At 45.5% G+C, this 12,005-nt stretch overlaps 1 protein-coding gene across 3 annotated transcripts in view; it reads left to right on the forward strand.

The window, feature by feature from the left end:
- The window catches only part of LOC124021596 (MDM2 binding protein), a 77,515-nt gene that overhangs the window by 1,218 nt on the left and 64,292 nt on the right, over positions 1 to 12,005 (forward strand). For all 3 annotated transcript variants that reach the window (XM_046336734.1, XM_046336735.1, XM_046336736.1), the window contains exons 4-7: positions 979 to 1,121; positions 1,738 to 1,796; positions 2,472 to 2,616; positions 2,782 to 2,896. In XM_046336734.1, coding sequence (XP_046192690.1) covers positions 979 to 1,121; positions 1,738 to 1,796; positions 2,472 to 2,616; positions 2,782 to 2,896 — 462 coding nt within the window. The remainder of the gene's footprint in view (positions 1 to 978; positions 1,122 to 1,737; positions 1,797 to 2,471; positions 2,617 to 2,781; positions 2,897 to 12,005) is intronic.

Consider the following 12,005-nt stretch of genomic DNA (forward strand, 5'->3'; position numbering starts at 1 on the left):
ATGTAGAGATGTCTACCTATGTCCTGCTTTGTGTTTATAGAGATGTAGAGATGTCTACCTATGTCCTGCTTTGTGTTTATAGAGATGTAGAGATGTCTACCCATGTCCTGCTCTGTGTTTATAGAGATGTAGAGATGTCTACCTATGTCCTGCTTTGTGTTTATAGAGATGTAGAGATGTCTACCTATGTCCTGCTTTTTGTTTATAGAGATGTAGAGATGTCTACCTATGTCCTGCTCTGTGTTTATAGAGATGTAGAGATGTCTACCTATGTCCTGCTTTGTGTTTATAGAGATGTAGAGATGTCTGTCTATGTCCTGCTCTGTGTTTATTGAGCTGTAGAGATGTCTGTCTATGTCCTGCTTTGTGTTTATGGAGATGTAGAGATGTCTACCTATGTCCTGCTCTGTGTTTATAGAGATGTAGAGATGTCTACCTATGTCCTGCTTTGTGTTTATAGAGATGTAGAGATGTCTGTCTATGTCCTGCTCTGTGTTTATTGAGCTGTAGAGATGTCTGTCTATGTCCTGCTCCGCAAGCAGCTTCTACTGTTGAACACAACATCCAACCATTTCATCAGTTATACATGACACATTCATCACAGTCTTCTGTTTCTTTGGGGTGATCCTCAAACCTATTCACCACATTGGCTGACTGTCATCACCACATTGGCTGACTGTCATCACCACATTGGCTGACTGTCATCACCTATTGGCTGACTGTCATCACCTATTGGCTGACTGTCATCACCTATTGGCTGACTGTCATCACCTATTGGCTGACTGTCATCACCTATTGGCTGACTGTCATCACCTATTGGCTGACTGTCATCACCTATTGGCTGACTGTCATCACCTATTGGCTGACTGTCATCACCTATTGGCTGACTGTCATCACCTATTGGCTGACTGTCATCACCTATTGGCTGACTGCCATCACCTATTGGCTGACTGCCATCCTTCCTGTTTCTGGTTGTAGTTCTGCAGTACAGAGTGGGAGGAGCTGGGTAGTTGTCAGAAGAACGATGAGCAGGAGGAACGCCCCAGCACTATGGAGGCCTGTCTCAGTGCTCTGGATGAGCAGGAGGAGAAGAGTGACCAGCCTGACCCACAGCAGACACAGTATGAGTGATGTTCACAGGGCTCTACAGTGCCACCATTAGACTTACATTGACAACTAAAAATAGATGTGTGGCCGAACGGCAAAAGTCAAGTATGAGCACATGTGCGAGTAAAATGTACAAGTGTGAAGTGACCTGGAGATTTGGACTCAGTCAGACATGCGAGTTTCACCGTTACCACGGCAACCGCCCGCCCTTAAAGGGCCAGCTGAACATTTTTGTCTCGCCTAAGTGACTCAAATATTTGAGGGTACATTGTGCTTGATTTATCATAGAACACCCCAAAAACGTCTAGTAATTTCTTGTCATTAAAACACTCTTTCTCAAATATTTTATTTTTGTGATCCTAAATGTTTCAACTTAGGAACACGTGCTCCTTGTGAAACATGTTAGCATAGAGCCCTGTTTTAATTCTGTTGCACATCCCAGCTCTGTGCTCTTCCATAATAATACTTCTGTAGTGTTTAAGCAAACATACAAAGTTGACCTTATTTCCTCTGATATGTTCTAGAACTTCTGAATATCACATTTCCGGGCTGTATTGAAAGGTAGGACCCTGTCAGGGATGAATACATGAATAGTTGTATGAATAAAGTTCTGATTTGTGATGACTGCAGGTTGTATGAAGAGGCAGCAGAGGGATTACACCTGTTATCAGACCAGCTTCCCCCTCCAGGTAACTCACTCCATTCACCTTGGTTCATTTGGCCAGACCGAGAAAGATTCCTCTATATTCATATATCTTATCCAGGAGTTCTCTATATTTCCTACATGCCGCGGCTTGTGTTGTGTTTTATAGCTGACTCTGTTCCCCTCTCTTTCTCTCCCAGGAAAAGCTCTGCTAGATCTGATATTTGTGTCAGTTTACTAGGAGTTTTATGGCTGACTCTGTTTCTCCTAGATGTAATATTTGTGTCAGTTTACTAGGTGTTTTATGGCTGACTCTGTTTCTCCTAGATGTAATATTTGTGTCAGTTTACTAGGTGTTTTATGGCTGACTCTGTTTCTCCTAGATGTAATATTTGTGTCAGTTTACTAGGTGTTTTATGGCTGACTCTGTTTCTCCTAGATGTAATATTTGTGTCAGCCATAAAACACCTAGTAAACTGACACAAATATTACATCTAGGAGAAACAGAGTCAGCCATAAAACACCTAGTAAACTGACACAAATATTACATCTAGGAGAAACAGAGACAGCCATAAAACACCTAGTAAACTGTCTCTGTTTCTCCTAGATGTAATATTTGTGTCAGTTTACTAGGTGTTTTATGGCTGACTCTGTTTCTCCTAGATGTAATATTTGTGTCAGTTTACTAGGTGTTTTATGGCTGACTCTGTTTCTCCCCCAGGAAAAGCTCTGTTAGATGTGATATTTCTGGGTTTTGCTGAAGAAGCTCCTAAGCTGAAGGACTTCCTCCCTGTGATTGGCTCGTTGAAACACATGCAGACATGGCACACAGCCAAGATGACCATAGTGACTGAACACCAAGCTGGGTAAGGACAAAGAACTATTATACTAAATGACGAGCCCACTTGACACTGGAATCAACAGTTGTACCTGTGTGATCTCCATTTTACCACTAGAGGGCAGCACAGACTTGTTGAATGGCTAAATACACAGATAAACTGACGTCTGTCCTTCTTTGCTTGTTCCTCCAGGTGGCAAAAGCCAGCCTCTAACCTGTCAGCCAGAGTAGTACATCCCAGTAGCATCATGACCTGTATTGATGAGAGGGAGTTATGGAGAGGAGGTGTTCTCATCAGAGAGAAAAAGGTAAGATTATTTAGTCAGTGTTTTGACTGTATCCATATACTTGACCACTAGGGGAGTTTGTTAGTACATACATTTTAGAATAAATCAAATCAATTTTATTTTTCACATGTGCCAAATACAACAGGTTTAGACCTTACAGTGAAATGCTTACTAGCAAGCCCTTGACCAACAATGCAGTTTTAAGAATAATAAAAAAGAATAATTAATAGAATAAGAAATAAAAGTAAGACAAAAAGAGCAGCAGTAAAATAACAATGTGGAGGCTATATACAGGGTATTACGGTACAGAGTCAATGTGGAGGCTATATACAGGGTATTACGGTACAGAGTCAATGTGGAGGCTATATACAGGGTATTACGGTACAGAGTCAATGTGGAGTCTATATACAGGGTATTACGGTACAGAGTCAACGTGGAGGCTATATACAGGGTATTACGGTACAGAGTCAATGTGGAGGCTATATACAGGGTATTACGGTACAGAGTCAATGTGGAGGCTATATACACAGGGTATTACGGTACAGAGTCAATGTGGAGTCTATATACAGGGTATTACGGTACAGAGTCAATGTGGAGGCTATATACAGGGTATTACGGTACAGAGTCAATGTGGAGGCTATATACAGGGTATTACGGTACAGAGTCAATGTGGAGGCTATATACAGGGTATTACGGTACAGAGTCAATGTGGAGGCTATATACAGGGTATTACGGTACAGAGTCAATGTGGAGGCTATATACAGGGTATTACGGTACAGAGTCAATGTGGAGGCTATATACAGGGTATTACGGTACAGAGTCAATGTGGAGGCTATATACAGGGGGTACCGGTACAGAGTCAATGTGGAGACTATATACAGGGTGTTACGGTACAGAGTCAATGTGGAGGCTATATACAGGGTATTACGGTACAGAGTCAACGTGGAGGCTATATACAGGGTATTACGGTACAGAGTCAACGTGGAGACTATATACAGGGTGTTACGGTACAGAGTCAATGTGGAGGCTATATACAGGGTATTACGGTACAGAGTCAATGTGGAGGCTATATACAGGGTGTTACGGTACAGAGTCAATGTGGAGGCTATATACAGGGTATTACGGTACAGAGTCAATGTGGAGGCTATATACAGGGTGTTACGGTACAGAGTCAATGTGGAGGCTATATACAGGGTGTTACGGTACAGAGTCAATGTGGAGGCTATATACAGGGGGTACCGGTACAGAGTCGATGTGGAGTCTATATACAGGGTGTTACGGTACTGAGTCAATGTGGAGTCTATATACAGGGTATTACGGTACAGAGTCAATGTGGAGGCTATATACAGGGTGTTACGGTACAGAGTCAATGTGGAGGCTATATACAGGGTGTTACGGTACAGAGTCAATGTGGAGGCTATATACAGGGTGTTACGGTACAGAGTCAATGTGGAGGCTATATACAGGGTGTTACGGTACTGAGTCAATTTGGAGTCTATATACAGGGCGTTACGGTACTGAGTCGATGTGGAGTCTATATACAGGGTGTTACGGTACTGAGTCAATGTGGAGGCTATATACAGGGTGTTACGGTACTGAGTCAATGTGGAGTCTATATACAGGGTGTTACGGTACAGAGTCAATGTGGAGTCTATATACAGGGTGTTACGGTACAGAGTCAATGTGGAGGCTATATACAGGGTGTTATGGTACAGAGTCAATGTGGAGGCTATATACAGGGTGTTACGGTACTGAGTCAATGTGGAGGCTATATACAGGGTGTTACGGTACAGAGTCAATGTGGAGGCTATATACAGGGTGTTACGGTACAGAGTCAATGTGGAGACTATATACCGGATGTTACGGTACAGAGTCAATGTGGAGACTATATACCGGGTGTTACGGTACAGAGTCAATGTGGAGACTATATACAGGGTGTTATGGTACAGAGTCAATGTGGAGGCTATATACAGGGTGTTACGGTACAGAGTCAATGTGGAGACTATATACAGGGTGTATACATCAAGGCGGTGGCCCGTTCCTGTAGGTTCATGCTCTACAACATCCGCAGAGTACGACCCTGCCTCACACAGGAAGCGGCGCAGGTCCTAATCCAGGCACTTGTCATCTCCCGTCTGGATTACTGCAACTCGCAGTTGGCTGGGCTCCCTGCCTGTGCCATTAAACCCCTTCAACTCATCCAGAACGCCGCAGCCCGTCTGGTGTTCAACCTTCCCAAGTTCTCTCACGTCACCCCGCTCCTCCGCTCTCTCCACTGGCTTCCAGTTGAAGCTTGCATCCGCTACAAGACCATGGTGCTTGCCTACGGAGCTGTGAGGGGAACGGCACCTCAGTACCTCCAGGCTCTGATCAGGCCCTACACCCAAACAAGGGCACTGCGTTCATCCACCTCTGGCCTGCTCGCCTCCCTACCACTGAGGAAGTACAGCCCAGTCAAAACTGTTCGCTGCTCTGGCCCCCCAATGGTGGAACAAACTCCCTCACGATGCCAGGACAGCGGAGTCAATCACCACCTTCCGGAGACACCTGAAACCCCACCTCTTTAAGGAATACCTAGGATAGGATAAGTAATCCCTCTCACCCCCCCCTTTAAGATTTAGATGCACTATTGTAAAGTGACTGTTCCACTGGATGTCATAAGGTGAATGCACCAATTTGTAAGTCGCTCTGGATAAGAGCGTCTGCTAAATGACTTAAATGTAAATGTAAATGTACAGAGTCAATGTGGAGGCTATATACAGGGTGTTACGGTACAGAGTCAATGTGGAGGCTATATACAGGGGGTACCGGTACAGAGTCGATGTGGAGGCTATATACAGGGGGTACCGGTACAGAGTCAATAGCGAGGCTATATACAGGGGCTACCGGTACATAATCAATATAATATAATAATAATAATATATGCCATTTAGCAGACGCTTTTATCCAAAGCGACTTACAGTCATGTGTGCATACATTCTACGTATGGGTGGTCCCGGGAAACGAACCCACTACCCTGGCGTTACAAGCGCCATGCTCTACCAACTGAGCTACAGAAGGACCACAGGTTATATACAGGGTGTTACGGTACAGAGTCAATGTGGAGGCTATATACAGGGGGTACTGGTACAGTGTCAATGTGGAGGATATATAACGGGGGTACCGGTACAGAGTCAATGTGGAGGCTATATACAGGGTGTTACGGTACAGAGTCAATGTGGAGGCTATATACAGGGTGTTACGGTACAGAGTCAATGTGGAGACTATATACAGGGTGTTACGGTACAGAGTCAATGTGGAGGCTATATACAGGGTGTTACGGTACAGAGTCAATGTGGAGGCTATATACAGGGTGTTACGGTACAGAGTCAATGTGGAGGCTATATACAGGGGGTACCGGTACAGAGTCAATGTGGAGGCTATATACAGGGTGTTACGGTACAGAGTCAATGTGGAGGCTATATACAGGGTGTTACGGTACAGAGTCAATGTGGAGGCTATATACAGGGGGTACCGGTACAGTGTCGATGTGGAGGCTATATACAGGGGGTACCGGTACAGAGTCAATGTGGAGGCTATATACAGGCGGTACCGGTACAGAGTCAATGTGGAGGCTATATACAGGGTGTTACGGTACAGAGTCAATGTGGAGGCTATATACAGGGGGTACAGGTACAGAGTCAATGTGGAGGCTATATACAGGGTGTTACGGTACAGAGTCAATGTGGAGGTTATATACAGGGGGTACAGGTACAGAGTCGATGTGGAGGCTATATACAGGGTATTACGGTACAGAGTCAATGTGGAGGCTATATACAGGGGGTACAGGTACAGAGTCAATGTGGAGGCTATATACAGGGTGTTACGGTACAGAGTCAATGTGGAGGTTATATACAGGGGGTACAGGTACAGAGTCGATGTGGAGGCTATATACAGGGTGTTACGGGACAGAGTCAATGTGGAGGCTATATACAGGGGGTACAGGTACAGAGTCAATGTGGAGGCTATATACAGGGGGTACCGGTACAGAGTCAATGTGGAGTCTATATACAGGGTGTTACGGTACAGAGTCAATGTGGAGGCTATATACAGGGGGTACAGGTACAGAGTCAATGTGGAGGCTATATACAGGGTGTTACGGTACAGAGTCAATGTGGAGGTTATATACAGGGGGTACAGGTACAGAGTCGATGTGGAGGCTATATACAGGGTGTTACGGTACAGAGTCAATGTGGAGGCTATATACAGGGGGTACCAGTACAGAGTCAATGTGGAGGCTATATACAGGGGGTACCGGTACGAAGTCAATGTGCAGGGGCACCAGTTAGTTGAGGTAATGTACATGTAGGTAGAGTTAAAGTGACTGTGTGGATAATAAACAGAGAGTAGCAGCAGTGTAAAAGAGGGGCGGGGGGGCAATGCAAATTGTCATTTGATTAGATGTTCAGGAATCTTATGGCATTGGGCTAGAAGCTGTTTAGATGCCTCTTGGAACTAGACTTGGTGCTCCGGTACCGCTTGCCGTGTGGTAGCAGAGAGAACAGTCCATGACTAGGGTGGCTGGAGTCTTTGACCATTTTTAAGGCCTTCCTCTGACACCGCCTGGTATAGAGGTCCTGGATGGCAGGAAGCTTGGCCCCAGTTATGTACTGGGCCGTACGCACTACCCTTTGTAGTGCCTTGCGGTCGGAGGCCGAGCAGTTGCCATACCAAGCAGTGAGGCAACCAGTCAGGGTTGCTCACGATGGTGCAGGTGTAGAACCTTTTGAGGATCTGAGGACCCATGCCTAATCTTTTCAGTCTCTTGAGGGGCAATAGGCTGTAATGTAACAAAATGTGGAAAAAAAGGAAGTGGCCTGAATACTTTCCGAATGCACTGTAGATTATGCTGCCCTAGGAGATTGTATAGGGGTCATGTGTGGGTCAGGGTGCTCAGTGTGTGCCAAGCCTAGGGCTGTAATGAAGGGTTCTTCTGTCTGGAGGCCTTTCTGGGCCTGGAGACGGGGGTTAAGGGTCACTGCCAAGGTTACTCACCTCTTAACCCAGCCCACTGACTGGCACATAGGGGGGGCATGAGAACCTGCTGTGCCTGGCCCTGAACCCAAACCCCGGTCTCTTATGACTCAGACGTTATTGATGGTAGATCCACCGTCTTGGTACTGCTTGTACTCAATGAGAGTTGATAGACGTGTTGTGAATTTAGCCTTTTAATGTTCTTTTCATTAGAGTGTATTTTTGCCAAGTCAAGATCACATATTTTACATCTGTACCTTTACAATACAACTTCCTCTCCAGAGTTGCCTTTTCCCCTTCATCCTCCAGAACACATTAGCTCAGTTGTCACTGTTACAATGTAATTATGGTTTTCCATAGGACGTTGACAGGGCCGTAGTGTGAGGACGTTGACAGGGCCGTAGCTACGTCTGAGGACATTGAGGTCTGGACCTTGGTCATTTTTTCCCTAATTAAATTTAAAAAAAGAATATATATATATATATACACACACACACACACACACACACACACACACACACACACACACACACACACACACACACACACACACACACACACACACACACACACACACACACACACACACACACACACACACACACACACACACACACACACACACACACACAGTGGGCTCCAAAATGACTGGCACCCCTGACTGGCAATGCACAAACAATACTTCAGAAAATATGAACAATCTAATTATGGAGAGAAACTCAAAATACCAACATGTGAAAAATACTGCACTGCATTATTGTTTCAATGGAACCCAACAAAATAATTTATTGATTCAATTAAAAATCAATGTCCTGCAAATCAAGGTTTCACAATTAATGGCACCCTTAAAATATTATTGTAATTAACATCTACCAAAATTAAACCAGGAATTAAATTCCACTTATTAAGGTTTATCTAAGTGTTAAGGAACTACATTACATCACTTCCGGTTTCTCTAGGGTATAAAAATGAGAACTCTCATGCAATATCCCTTTGTCATCCAACACCATGAAGAAAAGAACTGGCAGTTCAAAAGGGACAGATGGTCGTAGACCTTCATAAATCTGTTAATGGCTACAAGAAGATCCACAAATGATTGAATATACCACTGAGCACTGCTGGGGCAATTATTAAAACATTCCAAAGATATGGAACAGTTAAACCTCACAGGTAGAGGATGCAAATGCATTTTGCCCCCCAGGATGGGGAGGAGGATGGTGAGAGAAGCAACAAAATCATCAAGAATCGCTGTGAAAGAATTGCAGGCCTTGGTGGCGTCTTGGGGTCATCAGGTTTAAAAAAGCACCATCAGACTCCACCTCCACAACCACAGGCTCTTTGGAATGGTTTCAGAAGAAAGCCCCATCAGACTCCACAACCACAGGCTCTTTGGAAGGGTTGCAGAAGAAAGCCCCATCAGACTCCACCTCCACAACCACAGGCTCTTTGGAAGGGTTGCCAGAAGAAAGCCCCATCAGACTCCACCTCCACAACCACAGGCTCTTTGGAAGGGTTGCCAGAAGAAAGCCCCATCAGACTCCACCTCCACAACCACAGGCTCTTTGGAAGGGTTGCCAGAAGAAAGCCCCATCAGACTCCACCTCCACAACCACAGGCTCTTTGGAAGGGTTGCCAGAAGAAAGCCCCATCAGACCACCTCCACAACCACAGGCTCTTTGGAGGGGTTGCCAGAAGAAAGCCCCATCAGACTCCACCTCCACAACCACAGGCTCTTTGGAAGGGTTGCAGAAGAAAGCCCCATCAGACTCCACCTCCACAACCACAGGCTCTTTGGAAGGGTTGCCAGAAGAAAGCCCCATCAGACTCCACCTCCACAGGCTCTTCGGAAGGGTTGCCAGAAGAAAGCTCCATCAGACTCCACCTCCACAGGCTCTTTGGAAGGGATGCCAGAAGAAAGCCCCATCAGACTCCACCTCCACAACCACAGGCTCTTTGGAAGGGTTGCCAGAAGAAAGCCCCATCAGACTCCACCTCCACAACCACAGGCTCTTTGGAAGGGTTGCCAGAAGAAAGCCCCATCAGACTCCACCTCCACAACCACAGGCTCTTTGGAAGGGTTGCCAGAAGAAAGCCCCATCAGACTCCACCTCCACAGGCTCTTTGGAAGGGTTGCCAGAAGAAAGCCCCATCAGACTCCACCTCCACAGGCTCTTTGGAAGGGTTGCCAGAAGAAAGCCCCATCAGACTCCACCTCCACAACCACAGGCTCTTTGGAAGGGTTGCCAGAAGAAAGCCCCATCAGACTCCACCTCCACAACCACAGGCTCTTTGGAAGGGTTGCCAGAAGAAAGCCCCATCAGACTCCACCTCCACATCCACATGCTCTTTGGAAGGGTTGCAGAAGAAAGCCCCATCAGACTCCACCTCCACAACCACAGGCTCTTTGGAAGGGTTGCCAGAAGAAAGCCCCATCAGACTCCACCTCCACAACCACAGGCTCTTTGGAAGGGTTGCCAGAAGAAAGCCCCATCAGACCACCTCCACAACCACAGGCTCTTTGGAGGGGTTGCCAGAAGAAAGCCCCATCAGACTCCACCTCCACAACCACAGGCTCTTTGGAAGGGTTGCAGAAGAAAGCCCCATCAGACTCCACCTCCACAACCACAGGCTCTTTGGAAGGGTTGCCAGAAGAAAGCCCCATCAGACTCCACCTCCACAGGCTCTTTGGAAGGGTTGCCAGAAGAAAGCTCCATCAGACTCCACCTCCACAACCACAGGCTCTTTGGAAGGGTTGCCAGAAGAAAGCCCCATCAGACTCCACCTCCACAGGCTCTTTGGAAGGGTTGCCAGAAGAAAGCCCCATCAGACTCCACCTCCACAGGCTCTTTGGAAGGGTTGCCAGAAGAAAGCCCCATCAGACTCCACCTCCACAACCACAGGCTCTTTGGAAGGGTTGCCAGAAGAAAGCCCCATCAGACTCCACCTCCACAACCACAGGCTCTTTGGAAGGGTTGCAGAAGAAAGCCCCATCAGACTCCACAACCACAGGCTCTTTGGAAGGGTTGCCAGAAGAAAGCCCTTTCTGACCCCAAGACACAGACGCAAGCGCTTAGAGTTTGCCAAACATAATTTAAATTATGATTGGAAGAAGGTGCTCTGGTCAGATGAGACCAAACAAACAACAAAATCAATGTTCTGCCATCTCAGTTGCTGGACCTAAATCCAATGGAAAACCTGTGGGCTGAGTTGAAGAGGGAAGTTGATAAGTGCAAACCCAAGAATGTGAACGATCTTGAAAGGATCTGCATTGAGGAGTGGTCCAAAATCCCTCCAAATGTGTTCCTTAACCTTGTCAAACATTACAGGAAAAGACCACGCTGTTATCTTTGGCACTAGTGGCACTAAGTACTAAGTGAGGAGTGCCAATAATTATGAAACCTTGATTTTGGTGAAATGTATTCTGTATTAAATAATTGTATGAATTTGTTGGGTTCCATTGAAACATTAATACAGTGTATATATATAATTATATTTTGTTTTAGGAACTCAGTCGGAGTCTCAATATATTGTTGAGTTTTAGAATAGTAGAATACACAAGGTGCACAATTTCTTAATTTACACAATTTTATGTCACTCACTGACAGTCACTCAATGAACCCATATCAGTTAGAAAGGTATATCAGTTTGTTATTGGTTAGTTAGTCTAGCCAGTTATCTAAACTTGTAGTAATCTTTGCTGAATTATCCCAGGGGCTCTGACCTCCAGGGAGCCCCCATTTGATTTTGCTAGTCAATCTCACTCAAAAATCATGTTAACATGGCATAAGTCATGGCAAAATGTGTAGACTTGCAGAGAATGTACTTTAAAATGGAAGAAATGTCTCCCCACCCCATGGCAAAATGTGTAGACTTGCAGAGAATGTACTTTAAAATGGAAGAAATGTCTCCCCACCCCATGGCAAAATGTGTAGACTTGCAGAGAATGTACTTTAAAATGGAAGAAATGTCTCCCCACCCCATGGCAAAATGTGTAGACTTGCAGAGAATGTACTTTAAAATGGAAAGTCTCCCCACCCCATGGCAAAATAGACTTGCAGAGAATCTTTAAAATGGAAAAAATGTCCCACCCCATGGCAAAATGTGTAGACTTGCAGAG

Source organism: Oncorhynchus gorbuscha, unplaced genomic scaffold (genome assembly GCF_021184085.1).
Source record: "Oncorhynchus gorbuscha isolate QuinsamMale2020 ecotype Even-year unplaced genomic scaffold, OgorEven_v1.0 Un_scaffold_1136, whole genome shotgun sequence".
Lineage (NCBI taxonomy): Eukaryota > Metazoa > Chordata > Actinopteri > Salmoniformes > Salmonidae > Oncorhynchus > Oncorhynchus gorbuscha.